At 44.5% G+C, this 23,294-nt stretch overlaps 2 protein-coding genes across 5 annotated transcripts; both read left to right on the forward strand.

Moving 5' to 3' along the window:
• Nucleotides 1-3,198: 3,198 nt before the first annotated feature.
• Nucleotides 3,199-19,020, forward strand: LOC125534966. 4 transcript variants are annotated; one of them, XR_007294569.1, is made up of 19 exons: nucleotides 3,199-3,505; nucleotides 4,161-6,840; nucleotides 6,939-7,137; nucleotides 7,887-8,026; nucleotides 8,286-8,365; nucleotides 9,036-9,167; nucleotides 9,252-9,368; nucleotides 10,357-10,449; nucleotides 10,739-10,816; nucleotides 10,940-10,996; nucleotides 11,233-11,899; nucleotides 11,974-12,029; nucleotides 12,902-13,083; nucleotides 13,160-13,242; nucleotides 13,332-13,411; nucleotides 13,600-13,679; nucleotides 17,145-17,190; nucleotides 17,829-18,711; nucleotides 18,794-19,020. XR_007294569.1 is itself a non-coding variant. In XM_048698026.1 (18 exons), exons 2-18 carry the CDS (start codon nucleotides 4,218-4,220, stop codon nucleotides 18,546-18,548), a joined length of 5,433 nt encoding a protein of 1,810 aa, XP_048553983.1. In that variant the 5' UTR covers nucleotides 3,372-3,505; nucleotides 4,161-4,217; the 3' UTR covers nucleotides 18,549-18,782. The 4 variants fall into 4 exon arrangements, 1 of the variants encoding a protein (XP_048553983.1); XR_007294568.1 differs by having other exon boundaries at nucleotides 3,372-3,505; nucleotides 18,838-19,020; XR_007294567.1 differs by having other exon boundaries at nucleotides 3,385-3,501.
• Nucleotides 19,021-21,001: 1,981 nt separating this feature from the next.
• On the forward strand, nucleotides 21,002-23,124 carry LOC125534967 (desmethyl-deoxy-podophyllotoxin synthase-like). Its single transcript, XM_048698027.1, has 2 exons — nucleotides 21,002-22,001; nucleotides 22,206-23,124. The coding sequence occupies exons 1-2, from the start codon at nucleotides 21,099-21,101 to the stop codon at nucleotides 22,839-22,841; spliced, it is 1,539 nt and encodes a 512-aa protein (XP_048553984.1). The 5' UTR covers nucleotides 21,002-21,098; the 3' UTR covers nucleotides 22,842-23,124.
• Nucleotides 23,125-23,294: the final 170 nt, after the last annotated feature.

Genomic DNA, 23,294 nt, shown 5'->3' on the forward strand with positions numbered 1-23,294 from the left:
TGTTCGGAGTCCCGGATGAGATCCCGGACGCCACGAGGAGTTCCGGAATGGTCAGGAGGTGAAGAATTATATATAGGAAGTGCAGTTTCGGCCATCGAGAGAGTTTCGGGGGTCACCGGTATTGTACCGGGACCACCGGATGGGTCCCGGGGGTCCACCGGGTGGGACCACCCATCCCAGAGGGCCCCATGGGCTGAAGTGGGGAGGGGAACCAGCCCATAGTGGGCTGGTGCGCCCCCCTTGGCCCACCCCCTGCGCCTAGGGTTGGAAACCCTAGGGTGGGGGCGGCGCCCCACTTGCCTTGGGGGCCACTCCACCTTTGGCCGCCGCCCCCCTAGGAGATCCCATCTCCTAGGGCTGGCGCCCCCCTTGGGGAGCCTATATAAAGGGGGGGGGGAGGGGCAGCCGCACCCTTGACTCTTGGAGCCTCCCTCTCCCCTGCTACACCTCTCCCTCTCGCAGAAGAACGGCGAAGCCCTGCCGCGGTGACTGCTGCATCCACCACCACGCCGTCGTGCTGCTGGATCTTCATCAACCTCTCCTCCCCCTTACTGGATCAAGAAGGAGGAGACGTCACGCTGACCGTACGTGTGTTGAACACGGAGGTGCCATCCGTTCGGCGCTAGGATCTCCGGTGATTTGGATCACGTCGAGTACGACTTCCTCATCCCCGTTCTTTGAACGCTTCCGCGCGTGATCTACAAAGGTATGTAGATGCAATCCGATCACTCGTTGCTAGATGAACTCATAGATGGATCTTGGTGAAACCGTAGGAAATTTTTTGTTTTCTGCAACATTCCCCAACAGAAAGCACCAATGTCGGTGTCAAAACCGGGCGATCTCGGGTAGGGGGTCCCGAACTGTGTGTCAGAGGATCGAAGGTAACAGGAGACAAGGGGGACACGATGTTTACCCAGGTTCGGGCCCTCTTAATGGAGGTAAAACCCTATGTCCTGCTTGATTGTATTTGATGAGTATAGGGGTTACAAGAGTTGATCTACCTCGAGAGCGTAATGGCTAAACCCTAGATGTCTAGCCTGTATGAATTCTGATAGCCTCTATGGACTAAACCATCCGGTTTATATAGACACTAGAGGGGCCTAGGGTTGTACAGAGTCAGTTTACAAAGAAAGGAAATTATACATCCGGACATTAAGCTTGCCATCCACGCATAAGAGAGTCCTACCCGGACACGGGGGAAGGTCTTCTACCTTGTATCTTCACAACCCATCAGTCCAGCCCATATCAAATAGCCCGGACACCCGAGGACCCCATAGTCCAGGACTCCCTCACCGCTTCAGCACGATCTACATTCAATGGCAACATACCGCTTCATGCGGAGTCGGTATAACATAGTCGTCTATCCGGCATCAAGCGTCTCTCGTCTTCGACGCTACTGCTATTTGAATTACTTTCCGCCAGTCGACATTTCACCATGGGAAGGTTGTAATTTAAGGCAATAATTCCTTTCCAACTTATTCTGGATCTAGGCCCATCAAAGTTCAAAGCTTTTCCCCGTAAGCTTGCAACGAAAGCAATCCAATCTTACAAAGTTCAAAATGTGGAATCTACAACCATATAGGCACGCATCTTCGAGCATTCACAGACACTCGAAAATACATTTCAAATATTACTGTCCGTTTAGATTGATGGAGATAGTTGGGCATGTGTCTTACAAGCTCCTCTTTCTAGATGGATGCAAGTTTCATCATACATTTCACATCGATCGACTGAAGAAACACGTAGGGCCTGAGGCTGTGCCTAATCTAATCCGTCCCTCTTAACTCTGACGACACAATTCTCATTGAACCAAATGAGCCACTCAGTGCAAACTTAAAACAAGAGTTTGGGAAAATATTAATGTCCGTGACTATGTAGTCCAATTGCTCATCAAATGGGAGAATCTGCCCGCCATGTAGCAAGCAACATGGGGAGATTGAACATGCATCCAAATGATTTACCGAGGCTTTCATCCTTGCGGGCATGTATTATCTTGGGGGGGGGGGGGGTTACTAGGCCTCAACTAAAGAAAGCGTATAGTTTTACAATTTTCCACCAAAGAAATAATCAACACCTTTGACTGGCGCCAACTTTCGGCCCACTTCAGCCACCCCGATCTCTGTTCGGCGGCGGCATACTGGTTCGCGCGGAGTCACGATGCAGCGTAGCCATCCGCCTGGCATCAAGCGGCTCTCGTCTTCGCCGCTGCTGAGGTTTGAATTCCCTTTCTGTCACCAGACACTTTACAAAGGAAAGGCTGCGATTCAAGGCCATAACCCCTTTCCAACTTATTATATATCCAGATCCCTCAGAGTTCAAAACTTTCCCCATGTAAGCCTGCGTCACCCGCCGTGGCAGAACCAACCCAATCTCGCAAAGCGATCCCATCATATGTTTCCACAGAAGCACGCCTCCAATTTTGGCACCAACTTCCGGCTCGCTTCGGCCGTTCGATCTCCATTCAACGGCAGCATAACGCTTCGCGCGGAATTATGATGCAGCGCAGCCGTCGATCTGGCATCGAGCGGCTCTTGCCCTCGCAGCTGTCGCTATTTGAATCCCCTTTCCGCCACCGGACACTTCACAACGGGAAAGGCCGTAATTGAAGGCCATAACTCCTTTCCAACCCACTCCAGGTCCAGCTCTCCCTCAAAGCTAAAAACTTTCCCCATGCAAGCTTGCGCCTTGAGCCGTGGCAGAACCAACTCGATCTCGCAGAACAATCCCATCATATGTCTCCACACAAGCACGCCACACCCGCGTGAACACGGAGAGAAAAAGAACAGAACAATGGTGCGACAGGGAACCGCAACCGCATTCGGTTCCTCCCTCCCTAACCCTGACAGAAAGAAAGCAATGCCTTCCTTTTCCGCCCGACGATGAGAGGCTCATCCACATGCCTTTGTTTCTCTTATTAAGATTATTATTATTAGGAAAGCCATCATGGCAAGCAAATCGTCTCATTTCTTCACGACTAAGATAAGACAGATGATCAGATGAAAGTTTATAAATCCGTTCATTCACTTGGGTATGAATATGATGCAATGTTGGGGGGAGGAACATGAATCCTCCAACAATTTCAGTGCCAACAAAAAACGTTGCAGCACGCACGCACGCACGCACGGACGGACGCGCTCGTGAATATATTTGCTGCTGGAGGAGGAGTAGTATATTTGGTTTGGTGAGCATCGTACGCGTCCTCTTCTCTTCTCTCTCTCCCGGACCCGGTCGGTCGGTCGGTCGTCTCCCTATCCGCCTCCCCTCCTCTCCCCAACGACCAGACCAGAGCCAGAGATCTGCCTCCCTCCCCTCCCCGAGCGCGACGGCTAGGGTTCCTCGCCGCCGCCGGCCCGCCGCCGTTCCTCTGCGGCGCGCCCAGCCGGCCGAGGCCCCCGCCGCCCCGCCGCCCGCACCGGGGCCCAGCAGCGCCTCCCCCCCCCCCCCCCCCCCCCGGCGCGGCCGGTCCCGCCGCCCGGAGCGACCCCGGCGACCGGTCCATAGGCAGGTACCAGCCACCGCCCCTCACCCTCCCCTCCCCCCCTTCCTCCTGCATCCTCTGCCCGTTCAATTTCTGTTTTCCCGATTCTTCTGTCGGATGAGTGTTTTTTTCTTTCTAGAATACGTGTCTGATGAGTGCTTGCTGTAGTAGATTGGGTATTGCGAGGAGGATGCATACAGCGACGGCTGTTCCTTGACGAGTAGTTGCTGCGTGATTTTCCCAGTGCGCGTTCGAGTTCACTTGCGATGGGATGTTGTCTGATAGGTGTTTGTGATAATGCTTCTAGGGGGGGAGGGGCCAAATGCTTCCAGATTGTGGTTTGAACCTTTTTTTCTCTCTCTCGGATGAGCAAATTGACTGTTAGCAGTGAAACATGTTAGACTGAAGATATACTTCTTCTATATATAAAAAGGAAAAGGCCGAGCCGTTTATTTATCTCTGTACTGCCTTGAACTGAAATCAAAGCTTATAGCAGTAACGTGCGGTTTGAGAGCAGCACATTGGTACTGGTGGTATTGTTGCCATGATAGATGTCCTGAATTTTGTTTATGATTGGGAACATAGTAGTGGTACTGTTGCGCTGTGTTGTTTGATTTTATAAACAGTCAGAACTAAAATATTATTACCGTTTGAAGTGACCGTTTCTCCTTTTGCATGTTAGCTCTTTGCGCCCTCTTGTGGAGGATCTCAGGCCAACTATTCTGGATGCATCTATGACATGGTGGACAAGGCAGCAGAAACGAGTCAGCTTGAGGTGGCAGCCGAGGGAGTTGTTTTGTGGGATGAAGCCTTGGTAAAGACAAGCCCAGAGGATCTGCAGATGCGTTGCAAGGAGTTGCGCTGCTATAATGACATCCCTGTCATGTGTTTGAAAAAAGATGTTAACTGTGACCTGGAAAAGGACGGTTTGTTGCCAAAAATTGAAGCTGAGGTCTCTACTCCTGCCCACCAAGATTCAGTTCCTTTGAATTTTGGGCGTAACCTTGCTGTTTGTTTGGATAGCAAGGCTGGTGAGATTGGTGAAGTATCTGAACACAGAACTGGCATGGAGAGAGCGGCTTGTGGCTCACAGGGAGGAGGTATGCTGTCATTTGACCATGGATTTTGGAAGGGGGCTGTTGGAGACAAGAATCAGTTTCCCAGGATGGAAGGATGCCATGAAAATGGGGGCTTGTCAGATTTGGGAAACCATGACACTGACAAGTTTCCACAAGGTGCTGATGCCCTGAGTTTGATCGATGATAATCATGAGCTGGGAAGGGATTGTTTTCTGGCAAATATTGATGAAGAGGTGTCCTTCCCCGTTGATGAAGCTTCGGTCCCTTCCTTCTACCAGAAGAGCCATATGGATGTTTTTGTAGAAGATAGCAAGTCATGCATAGAGAAATTAACTCAAGATTCACTGGAAGGAGATATGCTTTCATGTGAGCGCGATGCCAGATTTCGTACTGAGGCTTCTGGAGACGAGAATCAACATAGGATGGTGGTGTCGAAGGGTCAGGTTTCATCTATTTGTGAAGATGCAAATAGTCCGAGTTTAAATGCTTGTGGTCTTTTTCCTGAAATAGAAGTTCTACGCCAACAGGCTGACAAAGAATACAAGGTCTTTGAACTACCCCCAGAGATATACCTGGCTAGATCTTCCTATAACCCACCTTGCCTAGATGGACTTTGTCGTAGTGGCAAGGAATCATCTGCTGTGTGCCTGGGCCATCAAGATTCTTCTGGTGTCAAATCACGTCGTCCAGATCATTTGGTACAAGAGCTCAATGCATATAACTCTTCCATTGACAAACCTTGCTCTGCCAATTTTGTTGAAAATGCCAATGATGAAGAATCACAAAATAAAATTTCGGAGTCATTAAATGCCTCCAAGCGTAGGAATCCAAGAAGAGCCGCCTCATCAAGAAATCGCGCTCCTGCAGAACATGATCATCAAATAAACAAAGGAAGCAGTAGCACATGCAAATCTAAGAAGGTTGAGAGTTCGTGCTCATTAGTTGAAAGCGCCTTGATTAAGTTCCCAAGCAAAACTACCAAGGTAAGAAGTGGCATCAACAGACCAGTGAATTCGACTGCCTGGGGCAGTCTAGAAAAGCTAGCGGATGGTTTTGGTCAGAACTGTGAACCTTCTACCTCTAATTCTCATCTGATTTCCCTTGAAAACGGTGGGAGATCAAACAAAAGATCTGGGAAGAAAGAGCAGCCCATTGTTCGAAAGGCTCGAAGTTCAAGATGTCCAAAAAATAAGTTCCCTGCCTTTTCTGTTACCAGATATGCACCGGATGAATTGAATGGCGAACCTACCTTTTCAGTCATGGATGGTGCTTATGGCTCCGCAGAAGGTTACATAGGAAACTTCCCTAAGTTGGTTCCTCGTGCATTTCTCAATGTTTCTGATGATGCTCACAGATCTGTGCAACATATGTCTATCCAGACTGACATGCAGCAGTTAGACAGGTGCTTGGATAGTGTTGCTCAAGAAACATGCCCTGCGTACATGTGTGGAGAGTTTGCTAAATCAATTTCCGAACCTTCTCCTAATAATGGCGGTGTTGGATTTTCACCTGACTCTGTTTTGGAGGTAGCCTCTGTTACATGTGAAAACAACACCTCTGCAAGCCATGATGTTAAACTGCGTGGAAACCCATCTTATCCTGCTGTATTGACTGAAAGTGATCTTCATGCATCTGATTTATCTATTCCTGACTTTGGAAAAAATCATGCGTCATCATCAACAGATTTTGAGCAGCAGCCCAAAACTGTGAGGGGTGATGAGAACACAAGAAGTGAAGAGATTAATCAGTCTCATGCCATAATTGGTTATGTTGGTGAGGGAAAAGTGCAAGGCTTAGAGAAGTCCAATGCAGTGAGGAAAACTAAGATGTTGGAAAAGCAGAAAGGCCGAAAGAAAGATGGAATAAAGGGAAATAACATAAGGGATGGAAGTTCCACCAAAATTTCATCAAGTGAAGCTTCACAATACAGGGTCTTCTCTGATGATCCATCTTCACTTGTTTCATCAGGACCTTTAAAGTTCAGTTCTTGTTTTGAGGTCGTAACTTCTGCCACACATGGTATCAGTATGCATGAACATGGCTGGGTGCAGGGTACTTCTGTAATTGGCAAGGAGAAAACGAGTGCACTTAACAATGTAAAATCACCGAGGTGCAAGAAAAGTGGTGGTCTTAGAGGGAAGAAGGATATGGTGCGGGATCCGCATGTGAAGCAAGAAAGCAAGAAGAAAAATATAGCAGATGCCATTTTCATTGATTCTGGATTGTCTACTTTACCTTATCAGCTCGCTACTAATCTGGCAACATCTCATACGAATGAACAGGGTAGGTCTCCTGTTATTTGAAGTTTATTACTTAATCCTGTTTAACTGTCATGTATCAAGTAACTTCAGTAGATACTGACATTCTTCTAAATTTTATAGGTTATCGTAGTCCAGCTATTGAATATACATTTCAGAATCCAGTAGCTATATCTACCGAATTACCTGGAAATGCTGCTGGCTCAACAGGTGGGGCATCTGTATCGCAGCCTAAACGTGCTGCATGGGCATGTTGTGATGATTGCCAAAAGTGGCGCTGCATACCATCTGAATTGGCAGATGTCATTGGAGAAAACAGATGGTATAGCTTTTCTTCCTGTTACCTTTTGATCATCTTCCAGGGTTGCACTTGTCTGCTAATAGCCTAATCTAACTGAGAATCATATACTGGAGTTTTGTACTACATCGCTCCGCTCTGCGAGAATTCAGATTTTCCTTTTAAACTTCTTCCTTTTTGCTTAGATAGTTTTAATTTTCCAGGCTACTAATCCTGAATCATGAACTTGAGCTGCAATGGTTTTCGTAGAAAGATGCTAATTTGGTTAATGTCAAGAGATTAACTGGGATAATACTGTCACACACACTACATTCCCTCATGTGTTGTGTAAAGATGACATGTCGATACTATCTTCATGTAATTCCATTGAGAATCTTGGCAGTAGCTGCTAGCCCAGTTACTCAGTGGAAGAAATACTCCTTGATTGTTCCCATGCAAACAGATGTGGAGCTACAATTTTTTGTCTGTGGGTTCGGTTCTAATATATAGTTCACATGTCTGTGTTGGGTCTATCCCTCTAATAATTTGTGTTTCATCAAGGGTGTTTCCAAGAAATGCACTGCTCATGCATATTAAGGTTTTTATACAAATATAATATGGGAGCCCCACAACCTATCATGTGGCTCTGCTACTCTGTGAAAATATGTATTTTGGTATTTCTTTTGCTCTTTCTGTTATGTTCTGTTATGATATAGTGCATTTGTGTGCTAATTTTAATCATGGTTCATATATCGAATGCTTTATGCTTCTGATCCATCCTTGTTACTGTGAAGGACTTGCAAGGACAATGATGACAAGGCGTTTGCTGATTGTTCTATACCACAAGCGAAGACAAACGCTGAGATCAATGCTGAGCTTGAACTTTCAGATGCTTCTGCTGATGAAGCTGACAAGGATGGATCAAACTCAAAAGGTTTTGAATTGTTTTTGCATTTTTCTTCAGTACACTTTCTAGCATAGTTGAAAAAGCGCGCCTAGGCTCTAGTGCTTAATTGCACTTGATGTGCGCATACACTTTGGTCAGAAAAGCACAAGGCGGTGGCAAAACACACAATTAACGCCTAGCACTTTTTTTTAAACTTTGCTATCTAGTCATAATACATAAGGCTCTATGTTGCACATCAATAGAATCTGATTTTAGGATGCTCTTTTGCATCATTTCTGTTGTGTAGCTTCTAGGGCACCGTCCTGGACAAATCTCAGATCGAACACATATCTACATCGTAACCGAAGGAATCAATCCATCGATGAGGTATGTGCTGATTGTATGATTCACTCACTTTTTTCTGTATTGATCATATTCATCTACTTCTCTGATTGCAGTTATAAGGACAGTTAGTAAATAAAGTTGGTATAGATTCTTATAGTTAGTGTATTGGAGTCAGAACCTTACAATGTTATCAAGCTTAATGGGGATGAATGTGGTGCACTTTTAGAATTCCAAATAAATTTCAATCTTCCTCGACTTCCACTTGTTGGATGGGCTGGGAAAAATTGCTGGAGAAGTGCATAATAAAATGATAAACATTTGTACCATAGTCAGTGTAAATCAGAGATGGGCGGATGGCTATTCTTAGCTAAGTAATTAAGTGCACACAGTCACACACTTGCAGTAGATTCTTTTTGCATAATACCATCTCTTACTTTCTACTTATAGGATGAAATAGTGAACTGTGGGAAAGTCAAGTGTATAAAAAAGAACAAATTTGCACCCTAGTCACTGCTAATTCTCTTCTCAACAAATGCATTTTCTCTCCTGTGACAACTATTCTGATCCATTATAGATTATACTATTTTGAACCAGTGTACACAATGTATTGATTCTTTGTTCTTGATTCATGGAGCGTGAATACCACTTAACATATCAAAATAATGGCCTGATTTTTTATCTTGTGTATTTTTTACATTGAAAATACTATCAGAGCATGGTATGCAACTGCAAGCCTCCTCAAGACGGCCGAATGGGTTGTAGAGATGGCTGTTTGAACAGAATGCTCAACATTGAATGTGCAAAACGTACATGTCCATGCGAGGAGCAATGTTCTAATCAGCAGGTCAGTTTTTGCATTTTTTTTCTTTGTTCTGATGCATATTTCCTGTATTATATTGGGTTTGATCTTATAAAATATCTAAAACAGTTTCAAAGGCGCAACTATGCAAAAATTGCATGGTTCCATTCTGGTAAGAAGGGCTATGGATTGAAGTTGCAAGAAGAAGTATCTGAAGGACGGTTCCTTATTGAATATGTTGGCGAGGTACCAATTCAGACTGCCTACTTTTTTAATCCTTTCTTCTGTTGGTGGTGATCATCCTGTGGGATGGGTTGGGTCACTTGGGTGCATGTGTGGTTGCTATATTCCTGTTGGTGCATGTGTGTGTTAGTTTTGTGCTATTTGTAATATTTAGGTTCATTAATTTGAGACAAATTAATACAATAATTTCTACCACTCACACATCTTTTGACCAAAACAAATTGATACTATAATTGATCAGGGTAGCTATATTTCACCAAAAAAATCTGTAGCACAACCTGTACATGGCCTCAGTCGCGCGTCGTGACAAACACCGACATCTTCTCCAGCAACCATTGTGGCTCTCTCCCGTGCCGCCATCCTTCTCCTTCTTGATTGCTTCACAGCTGACCCTCTGGCTTCTTGTCAACCGGCTGAGAGTCCACGAGAGGATTTTATCACGAAACTTTCTACATCATCCAAAGATATTACACCATTCAAGTCCATTGGGTTGCTCACACAATCCAAAAAGCACATTGCCTATAGGCACATCTGAGGATTGTGCCCGTGAGCACAAGCAGCGTGCCAAAACAAACTGAAATATTACATCGTGTTGAATATGTTGAATATGAAAACTGGTTCGCCACTTCCACGAAACGGGACTCTGGGTGCAGCTAGCACTATTGTCTAATGGCTCACCTAACCTTCTTGGGTCGACAGGCAAAAGGATTCAAAGTAATCAATAATTTCATGGCCCAGTCATACCAGTCGGTCCATATGCATGATGTAAATGCCCATCATCTATTTTGACACAGTTGTAACATCATTTTGTTGTTTTTCCAACATGCAAATAATTACACGCTCCACCCATAATACATATTTACAGCCCACAGGGGTACAAATCCTCCTGCTCTTCTGTTCCATTAAAATCCAAAAGTATTTTTACCAAAGTATAAATCGTACCTTTAAAGAGAACGTCTTTGTTGATTTGTTTACTTCGTTGTTCTTTCAGGTCCTTGATATAACGACTTATGAATCCCGCCAAAGAGATTATGCTTCTAAGGGCAAGAAGCATTTCTACTTTATGGCACTAGATGGTGGCGAGGTAGGCTTTATGATTTCTGTCATTATGTTTTGCCCAAGAACTCTTCTATTGTATTAGTTTTTAACTCCCTCCATGTTCAGTTGCAAGCCTTTCACCATTTTCTATGTGTTTGATGCTAAATATCTTATTATTTCCCTTTATATCCTTCTGTCTGCCATTAATAGATGATACCACACACATAAGTACATAACCCTATGTTGCACCCACTATTCTAAGTCATTTGTCCTGATACTAGTACACAGATATATCTGTTGGGCCACTTTTAACCTCTTGCTTTGAATCCGTCCAGGTAATAGATGCCTGCACCAAGGGAAACTTGGGCCGTTTCATCAACCACAGCTGCAGTCCTAATTGTCGCACAGAGAAGGTGGAAGTTCTGTTTATTTGTTTATTTGTCCTTGTATTGTTGTACACATTTCTTGCCTTGCTAAAATATGCTGATAATCTCTGTTACCAACATGAGCTTACTAAATTATTTCTCCTTGTTTAGTGGATGGTCAATGGAGAAGTTTGCATTGGAATTTTTGCTATGAGGAACATCAAAAAGGTAATGCTAGATATCATCAACAAACTTAGCTTCTCACAGAGCCTTGTCCCACCTCCTATGCCTCATCTTTTTAGATGTTAACTTAAGTTTTTACCTTTAAGGATGATGATTTACTTTGTGATAATATTTCTAATTGAACTTGCAACAATCGAAGGTCCTCATTTTGTTATTTGACTAGTTTCCTGTATCCGCCTATATCTATATGATGCATGTAGTTGATATTTATTTTCTCACAGGATGAAGAATTAACGTTTGATTACAACTATGTTCGTGTATCTGGTGCTGCTCCTCAAAAATGTTTTTGTGGCACTGCCAAATGCCGGGGTTACATTGGTGGAGACATATCAGGGTCTGGTATCAGCACCCAACATGTTGCAGAAGCAGAGTATTTTGAACCCATGGTCACTTACAAGGATGCCGAGGAAATGCTAGGAAATGCATGTTCTCATGGTGCAAATCCTAGTGTTGTTGAGCTTGAGCATGAGACCTCCATCCAACAAGAAGATTCAAATAACTGCATACCTGTAACCCCAGACTCTGAACCTCACCAAACTTCCCCTATCTTATTTGAAAATAGTGAGCTAGAAAATTCCTGGGAAATGTGGAGCCCCCAGGATGCCGAAGACCCCACCCGTACACCTGTCCATGTGCCCAGAACAATAGATAGTACTTTGCAGCAGTTACCAGTATATGACACTCAGCCATTAGAATTCTTGCCGAAGGCTCCTAACACAATGGATGGATCAAAGGCTCCAAATGTGATGAATCAATCAGCACGTAGCTCCGATTTGGGGCAAAACCTGGTGGTACCTGGTTTCCATGCTAAGAAGAAAAACAATCTAAAAGATCACAGAGATGTAAAATCATCATCATGTTCTACTGACAATGAAAATACTCTCGGAGGTAACACTTGCTGCCAAATGTTCTTTTCTTGCTGCCTGGCATAATAAATTTAATGATGTCTCTGGTATCTGCAGTTGAAGCAAGACTGAACAACCTACTGGATCGAGATGGAGGTATTAGCAGACGAAAAGTATGTAACTAACTTATCCATTTTATTGTATACCTTTCTGAATACTGGACTTGGATTGAATATTCTGCTCTAACTTGGAACAAGTATGCTAAATTGGAAACAACACTCTCTGTCTTGTGTATCTGTCCTTAGCCCACCGTGTGCACAGATCAATGAAATAATTGACTAAGTTGGAAATAGATCATTGCTATCCCTAACTAAAGCAAGAGAAATTATTCAATCCACTGGCTACTTCGCTGCACAGTCACTACCAACTTCTAGTACATGCATACCATTCATCTTAGCTGGTGCTTCGTGCATATCGAACCACTAATGCTCCATGCATTTCGTTGTGCTGCAGTGCTTTAGTTGGGACAGAATTTTGATCAGCACTGTAAGAAGCCTCGTAGGTTTAGATGTGCAGTACATCAAACACCACTTTTGCATGGAATGTGGCTTCTTTAATAACGAAATATCATGGTTTTCATGCATGGACAGATATATCAAAACACAGTTTCCTGTGGCAAGGACACATAGTGAAACAGAGGGAGTAATTTAGATATGACATTGTTCACTGAAAGTTGGGAAGGCTTAGGGGATGAGCATAATTTGATTAGTGATGCTGACATTTTCATAGTGTATGAAAGACATATTACTATGGTGGCACTCACATTTCTTCAGTACAAAAGCTCAAGGATTTGTCGAACCTTCTTAGTTTTCAGATTCTTTTTGATTGCTTATACTCGTGTAGATAGCAAGGCATAGCTCCATCTTGGAAGGGTTCACTATTACTATGGTGGCACTCACATTTCTAATGGTGCAGATGTTTGTTTCTGCTCCACCTTTTCTTACATGTTCTAACTAGTGGTGTGAACAATTTGTTTTCTAAACAGGATTCAACAAATGGATATTTGAGGCTTCTTCTATTTGTGACCGCAGCAGCACGTGACAATGCCGCGGCCGCAGCAGCACGTGACAATGCCGCGGCCGCAGCATCACATGATGCGACCGCAATGGAACATGAAAATGCTGCGACCCCAGCGGAACGTGACAATGCTGGGGGCACATCTAAAAGGTTTGGTTACCATGTTGGGATGTCTAGCAAGTTTTCTGTATCCAGTCTAAGTGAGCTACTGTTTAATCTCTTTCAGTGCAAGGGATCTTTCGTTAATTCTTGATGCACTTCTAAAAACAAAATCACGCTCTGTCCTGTTGGATATCATCAACACGAATGGTATATTTCCTTGCCTTTCTGCAACTTCCTATATGAAAGATGATCTTTTATAATTACAAAATGGTAATTTTGTTTCTATTCTGCGACAGGATTGCAAATGCTTCATAATATATTGAAGCAGAATCGAGACACCTTTCTTCGAAGACCTATAATACGGAAGCTTCTGAAGGTTTGCCACTTTTTTGATTTCATCCATTCCTATAATCACCTGTTGTATGGTTTCAGTTGTGATCATCTTTGTATGGTTTCGACCATGGTGATGTCCCACCACCTGGTCTTTTCCTGTGTATTTCACATTTTATTACTATTCTATATTTCCATCAACTAGTCTTTATGAATGTTGGCACCTTCCTTTAGGTATTGGAGTTTCTTGCTTTGAAGGGAATCCTGAGAGCTGAAAAAATAAATGAAGAAGCCCCACGTGAGGAAATGGAAAGGTTAGGTTATTCTAATTTGTAACTTCTGATTCTACTAAATGAAATGCTGATTAAAGAATTTCATAGTGGGTTGGACGGTTAACCTTTTTCTTTTTATGCAAATATCATACATTTTTCTATTTTGTTGTAATGAGTTCTTAGTTTGGACTACATAGGGTTTCCCAAAAGGATAGCAAATTATTGCTTGAGTTATTTCTTTGTATGTTATATGATTGAACTCTCTAGTTTCCTATAAGGGCATTTCCAAGGGCAATCCCCCATTTGCCCAAAAAGTGGGTGGGTGAACAAATGAGGTGTCGAGCCATCACAAATAATTCAAAGAAAAAATATTGCAACACAAAAATTTGTTAAACAATTCAAATAGGAATTCGCAAATTAAAATTCAATTTATTCAGAGATCCTAGGCTTCTATTGGTTTCCATGATGCACACACTCATGATCATTGATAAGTTGTTGATGCACTTATTTACAATGCATAAACAACAACAGCAACAACAACAACAAGCCTTTCAGTTCCAAACAAGTTGGGGTAGGCTTGAGTTGAAACCTACTCCCTCCGTTCCAAATTACTCGTCGCAGAAATGGATGTATCTAGAACTAAAATACATCTAGATACATCCTTACCTGCGACAAGTAATTCGGAACGGAGGGAGTATTAGATTTCGGAACCTAGTCATGGTTCTGAGCATCTTGAGAATATTCTGAATTTCAGCCGGTTCTTGTTCTGGGATTTCGAGAAGCTCTCCAGTGTAGTCAGCCCATGGGGTGTAACTTGACGACACTCATCCTCCACCATCATGTTGTGCTCAATTTGTCCAAAGGCCCTCTCCACATCCTTCCTCTCACCTTCTTGCATTTGGGCAAATAGAAACTTTTTGGTACTTTGTCGATTGGAGATTGTCTTCATAGATGTCGCCTGTTGAGGGTAGATACCATTGGCAAGGGTGCGTGCTAGGCGCCAGCCAGATGTAGGAGCGGAAATATCAACCGTTTTCTTGCCGGCGAGCGACCTTGCAGCAATCGTTGCTTCCGATGAGCGGCCTCGCAACACCGGTGCTTCCAGCGCTCCTTCGCCGTGCTCGTCGCTGGCCTTGCAACATCCCCTCGTAGCTTCTTCAGACGCCATTGCAGCATCACTGGCTCATTGGAATGCTGCTCCCAGCTTGCAGCAACGCTGTAGCTCTCGCAGGCATGCAACAGGTGGCGATCCTCGCCGCTCTGCCGTACCCTTGTCTCACAACAGCGGCACCGGCCATATGGAATGGGAGCGCCCTTGTTTGTTGAGGTGTAGAAGGGAATCAGTTGAGGTGCAAAAGGGGTGTGTGTGAGAGAGAGGAAGACACACATGACATGGGAGATTGGGTAGAGGATGAGCGGATGTGGTGCTTCGGCTGGTGATAAGGCAAGAAAGATAAGCAGTAGATGGGCCCACTCAACAAACGTCGCACAGGTCAGCTGTTGTTTTTGTGTTTACAACCGGGTGTGTCAAATCAGTTTCCATCGGCAAGGTAGTACCCCATGGTATAGTTGTTGCCATTAATAGTAGGAAGTGATGCCTAAACATGGCATCATGGAAGGGCAGCGTAGCTGCTAAATAGTCTTGGAAGAGCATAACATGACCCTCAGCCCTTGCACTAGTTAAGAACTCGATGCCCCAGTGAGAACCTGTGAAGTCAAGAACATGATCCTCTTCCAACTCCATTACTTCAAGTGCCTCGCTCATCATCACCAATAGAGACAGTGAAGACAAGGCGAAATCCTTGCTTCGAAACATATTCATTAGTGATGTCAAAACTTGAGTCGGGTTGGTCTTGGGCCGACGACATGTGGGGCTAGGCAGCATGTAGCTCCGTGATTGATTTTGGGCGTTGCCGCGAGAGCTAAGGTGAGGCGGCGGCTATCTTGGGAGGGACCTAGATCGTGAAATTGGGGTGGACAATGGCGGAGGGGTGAGGCAGTGCAACGACGAGTGGGGCAACATGGTGTCGGTCAGGGCCTGCGGGTCAAGAGGGCTGGGTTGGGCTCGGGGAGGGGAAATCCCATCTGCTGGTGGGCTCGAGGTGGGGTCAGTGTGGGCCCTATCTGACGTGGAGGTGGATAGTTGAACTCCCACATTTCCGTCTCAATTTTGGGGAGAAAGGGGCAATGGGCTATCCGCGGTCATATGGAGGAGCCCTTCGGACAAGATTTTTGGGCCAAAAGCGAGCATTGTCAGACAAACAACAAATGGGGTGTTTTAGGGCCGCTCCTTGGAAAAGCTCTAACATCTAGTTGGATGGCCTTGTAATTGCTTGTGTTTATATAGCAAACATATGCAAGTACAGTTTTTTTTTGTTTGAGAAAGCACAAATCGCAAAGGTAGGAACAAAGTTACTTACATGCCCAAGGGAACAAATGGGGGGGGGGGGATCATTGGATATCTACCGGCCTGGATGCACGACCCTCGTCGATGATGGCCCTAAGAAGAGTGTGGTGGTCTGGATGCAAGTTGTCATTTGTCAAATGTTGCATGCGTTTGGGTGCTTCCAGAGCATCTAGGATGTGAGGAGCACGACACTCGCAAGGCAGCATTTGCGCCGCTCTTTTGGTGTCGTTTGCTTAGTAGTGTGTCACCAGTTGATGAGGGCTTCGCCGGGGATGGGGCCGCAGAAGTGGGCATGGGTCCAGGAGAGGACTTTTAGTAACATCCCGGCTTAATGGGTCTAGGAGATAGACTACTCATAAAAACGAGGTGCGCTTTCTTTTCTGGGAGCCCATCCGAAAGGCACCTCAAAGTTAGGCTAAGCGTGCTTGGCTTGGAGCAATTTGAGGATGGGTGACCGACGCGGAAGTTGATCTCGGGTGCGCACGAGTGAGGACAAAGTGCGTACGAAATGCCCCATCAACCTGCAGTGTGGGTTACCTTGAAACATAAGCGGCGTGCAGCAAACAGTTCGTCGAGGAACTCAATCTTGGCAGCTTCCTTTGATGGCCGTAGACCATGGTCAGCCACCAATTGCCTGGCCGGGGAGGAAACCTGGGCTGAGACGGCGTTATTGGTCGGCGTCACATTGGTTAGGGAGACGCAACAACTCTTCCAAGCAACAATAATTCCACCTGAAGTACCAACTGCTGGGAGACAAGTGTAACCATCAAACTCTGATCCCACCGTTTAAGAACGAGTTAGGGAGTTAAAGTTTTGACTTTGGGCATTGGAAGAGACGACAGTAGAGCGAACAGCTATGCACTGGTCTTTGTCGTTAAGACCTCGCAGTTGATATGAGTGAGGTCTTGATTTACAGCTATGTGTAGTTGCAGGTTTTCGATACTGCGTTACCCCTGACCCTATTAGTCTATCACTAAACCTTGCTGGTGGATAATGGTCATAGAAAAATCTCCATTGCCAATACCTTTGAGTTTTGTCCTTTTTGGAGCTTCAGTTGTACAAATTTTCATTACCTTGTTCTGTACTTTTTATTGTTGCAGATTCAGGGACTCGATGTTGAAATTGACCCGGCATAGTGATAAACAGGTAATGTACTAGAGATGATGGATGCTTTTTAACTTGGTACTTTGGACATGCATCTGCATGCTGTTTATTTGTTAGAATGTTTAACTGACAAGTTTTATGCATGGAAAGATACGCCATTTTCTGATGTAACTTTATAAATGTAACAAATGAATTAAATAATTGAGGAGGGGAAAACCTTATATAAAAGTGTACATGGATGTGACCATACTTGTGGCGTGCACAGCTTATCCCACAAACCTTTGCTTATTTTCATGTTCATAAAACTTGGTCCCAACTCCCCCACCATTCTTGTCCTGGCTTAACACCAGAGACAGGTCTGCTAGTTAAGTGAGCTACAGTTTCCCCTATTAAAAAATACTGTTAAGAGCAGATGCATTTCATGAAATTGACATGCCTGTTAGGTTTACCAGTCATGGTACCCTACGGAAGTCTTTGCTGCTGGCTAAGTAGCTATTTGTCAGTTCACATTATTTATTATTTTGTCTTTCCTAGCCCTGTTCACATTCTTTTTAGGTTTTGCAGTAAGAAACAAGGAAATTAAAATTTGTTACTCTCTGCAAGCATAGTTTAGGTTCTTCATGAATAGCTATGGTCTTGTCCAGTTTTCCCAATATCTGATTTTATATTCATTTTAACAGGTTCAAACTATTGCTCGGCACTTCTGTGAGAAGTGGATCCATCCTTATATGGATGGACCTGTTTCAACTTCAAAATGGTGTACAGATTCATATTCCAATAGAAGAAAGCGCAAGAGCCGTTGGGATTATCAACCAGAATCCCACTATAAAATGGTTGGATCACTAGTTCGGAAAGTCTATGGAGAATTGGGTCTTCAGGCTGGCTTGACCAGAAATAGGTCGCAGCCTGTGATGGGAGGCAGCTCAACAGGCACAGACGATGATGTGCCTCCTGGGTTTGAGCCTCAGCAGGGTCGTTCTGTAGCTCCAGGATTCTGCCTCCCTAACTTGAATATTTCATATGGGATTCCCATCGCTCATGTTCAGCACTTGGGAACCCCAGAAGTCGAAGGAGGTGGCAACCGTGGACAGAAATGGAAAGTCGCACCTGGTGTGCCTTTTATTCCTTTCCCACAGTTGCAACGAGGGAGTCCTTGTCCTTCTACTTCAACTCAGATGTCCTGTCATGACGCCATGAGGCAGAACAACAGTTCAGGATATCGAGGAAGAGGTTTCGACAGAGGTGGAAGGGTGCAAAGGAATGGGAGGAATGGGGCAAGAACGAGATATCCATATGATCATCAAGGAAGAAGATTCCCAAGCAATCATCATAGATCTGAAAGATGGCAGCCCTGGCCCCAGGAACATGATGGTGGTTCAGGATCTAGGGGCAGACAATGAATGACCCAGCCCCTGGCATCAAACATCAATTAGTTGTGTGTATACATGGTAATTCCTTCCTGTTCATCAGAAGTGTACACAAGCAAACTGTGTTAGCTTCTCATTCTATGTAACAGAAGTTTTCCACTGATTCCAACAGTAGCAGAACATGTGCTACAGATAGGTAATTGCCATTGCAGTTTTGTTACTAACAATGTGTAATCTCAATAGGAATAATAATTGATTTGATTCAAATCTTCTTACAGGCCAAAATTGCTAATTCATTTGTTGTCAACTTCTTGATGTTCAGTGTGAGCGGCAATCAATCGGAGGAAGAGGACTAGTACGATTTTCATTGTAATTTTAATTTTTTTACTGGTCATTCTGCCTCCAATTGTCTTTCCTTGTACTGGCCGTTTTTCTGGATAATAATTATCAGTTCTAAGATGCCCTTTGGGTGTCTTTCTTGAAGAAAAAAACATCTTGATGCCCATGTTACCTGTGTTATTTTCTGTTTTATTTTGTTTTGTTGTGTGCCTGCAGCTTTTGTTCTCAGGAAAGTGATGCGCGCTTTTGATATTCTACAAGAATGTTCTGGCTTAGTATTCCGTTTCTCATCTTCTATGCCAATAATATTCATTGTTAGCTGTGCGTTGGGCCAACTGCAATAGAATCTGGACCTGTGGTGCAAATATAGAAAAGAAAACTATCTGAGTCACAGGATCCGACATGGATGGCTCAGATGAGCATGAAGGCATCCCAGGCCAATGTACATCTCAGGAAATGCCCCCTGAAATACTGTTGAAGTAAATCTCAACTTTCTCATTTTAATTGTTTTGTCCTTAGTAAATAAGATTATTTTAAAAACTACATCCTCCATCCCATAATATAAAAGTGTTTTTTACACTAGTGTAGCGTCAAAAGCTTTGAAAGGATCCCGACTCATCTGCACCTGTGTTGAATAAAAAAATCAAAACAAATACTAGAAAATTTTGATGCGCGAGTTCCGCCCCAATTTTCAAATCATTTGGATCCGATTTATTTTTTTGCTAAAAACTACTCAGATGTCCAAATGAGCTAATATTTGGAGTGAACTTCACGCAATAAATTGTCTATCATGAGAGTTTTTTTGGAATTTTTCTAGTAATTTTTTTTAAAAAATTCTGACCGGTTGCACATGAGCGTGGGCATTGAATTCGCTGCACTCCAAAAGCTCTCTTATATTATGCATGTGTTTTGAAGTACTTGCCTTCTTTTATATCAGTAATTATGCAAGAAAATTGTAAACGTTGGAAACAAAAAAAAATATGTCAATATCTTATGAGAAACTTTCTGAGTACATGACAACATTAGGTCATCCTGTTCAAGTACATGGCACAATTTGGGTACATGTCAAAGTGGACAATCCCAACAACAACCATTTGAGTACATGTCAAAATGAACCATCCGAGGCACAACTATTCAAGTACTCCTTTCGTCTCAAAATAAGTGACTTAACTTTGTACAGTACAAAGTGACGGAGGGGGTACATATCAAACTGGACCGAGGAAGACTAGTATATGATCTGTGGTCTTTAAGTGAGATAGGATCAACTCCAAAATTTCATATTTAGGCAATTCAAAAAATTCTGATTTTTTAGACAACATACCTGCAGTCTCAGTGTTCCGGTCGGTGGAGCTACTCTCGGACGAATTTTCAACGTTCTTGGGGAGCCTGTTGACAATTTGGGCGTATGTCTACGACTCCAAAACAAATCAACTCAAAACTCGATCTACAATTAGAGATTCAAAAAACACAAATTCCACTATGAATAGTGTCAGCTTTGAGTGACTTGTATTTGCCACTATTCACATCCAAATTTGTCTTTTTTGATTCTTTATGTGTAGTTTGAATTAGGAGCTGAAACTTTTTGAGGTTGTACATCAAACATGGACATGTGTCTGCAAATATTTTCATAATGTTTGAACATGTTTTGTGTCTTCAAAAAGATTGATCTCACTTAAAGGCCAGATCCTATACTAGTCTCCCCCGGCCATCCCAGGTACAAATATTCTAGTACTAGTACCATGTCAAACTGGGGGCATCCCATGCAAAACATCAGACATATATAAATAGCAAGTTATACGTAACATGACACGATCATTTCTAGACTTCTAGTGCATGAATGGCAAGACTGAGTATGAAGGACTGAAATGATCACCACTTGCATCAGCTTTGCTTTCTTGATGGTACATGACATTCTGATTCCGTAGCCACGTCGAAAATTCTGAAATAAATTCTGCATAAAAACAAGCATCATGATTTGAACCCTGATGAACTGAAAATTCCACTATCTTTCTAATCATCCAATCATAGATTGGTTCATGCTTTCTAGTACACGTAGCTTTCGTATTAGCCCATCCCGGCCGGGACCAAATTCAAATTTGCATTCTTAGCAGCCAGGCAAGAGAAAGCTGCTCGCCCGTCGATGCTTCTCCCCTGGCCTATGAAAGCTCCGCGAAGCCAAAGGACTGTTATAATATTTAATACTTTGGTGCCGTCGGCGTCACTGCACCTGCCAAGCTGCCTGCCATGGAGGAATGGTTCAGCTTGTGCTTCATAGCACTATGCACGCCGCTTGCCCTTTGGCTTCTCAAGCTCGCCGGCAGCAAGAAAGAGCCACAGAAGCACCATCTGCCGCCGCCAGGGCCATGGACTCTCCCGATCATCGGCAGCCTCCACCACGTCGCCAGCGCCCTCCCTCACCGCAGGATGATGGACCTGTCTCGCCGGCACGGCCCACTGATGCACCTCATGCTAGGCGAGGTCCCCACCGTGATCGTCTCCGGCGCCGAGGCGGCGGCGCTGGTGATGAAGACCAACGACCTCGCCTTCGCGGGCCGGCCGCAGAGCGCGACGTCCGACATCTTCGGCTGCGGCGGCAAGAACATCGGCTTCGCCCCCTACGGCGAGCACTGGCGCCAGATGCGCAAGGTGTGCATCGTGGAGCTCCTCAGCTCCAGGCAGGTGAAGCGCATAGAGAGCATCAGGGCGGAGGAGGTGGGCAACCTCCTCCGCTCCATCGCCGCCATGGATGGCGCCACCGTCAACGTCAGCGAGAAGATGACGGAGCTGAGCAACGACATCGTGACGAGGGCGGTCTTCGGAGGCAAGTTCACGCAGCAGGAAGAGTACCTCCGCGAGCTGGATGAGGCGTTTGCGCTGGTGAGCGGCTTCTCCCCCGTCGACCTTTTCCCGTCGTCGCGGCTAGTCCGGTGGCTCAGCAACGACGAGCGCCGCATGAGGAGGTGCCACGGCCACATCCAACGCATCATCGCCAACGTCATAGACGGGCGCAAGGCCGGGCGAGCCGCCGCCGGAGTTGGTGCCTCCGGCACCGACGAGGAGGATCTGCTGGATGTGTTGCTCAGGCTGCAACAGGAGGACTCGTTGGAATTCCCTCTAACCACCGAGATCATAGGCGCCGTGTTGTTTGTAAGTGTTCCTGTTAGTTTCATGGTGCTATTAAACTATTTAGAGTTACTATTAATACTATGTTATTCTTCACAGAAGAAAAGTGACATGCTATTTGAAGAAAAGTAACATGCTAATGTTAAGTAGCTTTTTAGTCATTCATACTACAACATTATTTTATATGCAGAGATGTTTGATTGTGCTTTCCACGGCCTTGGTTTACAGGACATATTTGCAGGTGCCACGGCGACCATAGGAACCACCTTGACGTGGGCTATGTCGGAGCTTGTGCGCAGGCCTGAAACTATGGCCAGGGCACAACAAGAAGTCCGAGAGGTTCTTGGCGAAGACCGGGCTGTCATTACCAATAACGACCTCGCTAAACTCGACTACACGCAGATGGTCATCAAGGAAACCCTCAGGTTCCATCCGCCTGCTTCTCTAATTCCCCGCGCGTCCATAGAGGATTGTACTATCATGGGTTATGACATCCCCAAAGGCACCAATGTATACGTTAATGTCTTCGCGATTTCTCGAGATCCTGCATACTGGAACAATCCTGGCGAGTTTATGCCAGAGAGGTTTGAGAACAGCAACACAAATTACAATGGCTCGTACTTTGAATTCACTCCCTTCGGCGCAGGGCGGCGGCAATGCCCCGGGATTCAGTTTAGCTCGTCAGTCATGGAGATGACATTAACAAATATTCTCTATCACTTCAACTGGAAGCTTCCTGATGGTGCTAGCCCGGTTTCGCTTGACATGTCCGAGAAATTTGGGCTTGCAGTAAGCAGAAAGTATGACCTGAAACTTGAAGCTACTCCACACGTGTGGTTCAAAGCTATGCGGTCGAAGTCATAGAGAAAACTTGCATATTCATGTGCAAATGCAAGTAAACATACCTACACTATCAGAACATGTCAATGATGTCATTATTGCGCGTATGGTTGTACCTTTATGCAATAGAATAAGAGAAGCTCATTGCAAACATCGTGTTCTCGTATGAACAAAAACATTGTGGTATTGTACTGCTTTATCTATTATGAACTTCTGAATAATCATGACAGAAGATCCTGTAGAACATGGCTGTATTAGTTCTGTATGTTCTTATGAACTTCTGAATAACACATTTACCATTATTTAATTACCGCACGACGTGCTTATGGAATGGCTTTATTTAGAGAATATGATTTGTGGATTAGCAATATATATATGTGTTCTATGCAATTTTCATATCAGTGAATATGCTCAGCTCATATATCAGTGGTTGCCCGGTCCAGTACAGCTCTTGATATTTCCCCATGCAGGGCACCT

The sequence above is a fragment of the Triticum urartu genome, chromosome 2 (assembly GCF_003073215.2).
Source record: "Triticum urartu cultivar G1812 chromosome 2, Tu2.1, whole genome shotgun sequence".
Classification (NCBI taxonomy): domain Eukaryota; kingdom Viridiplantae; phylum Streptophyta; class Magnoliopsida; order Poales; family Poaceae; genus Triticum; species Triticum urartu.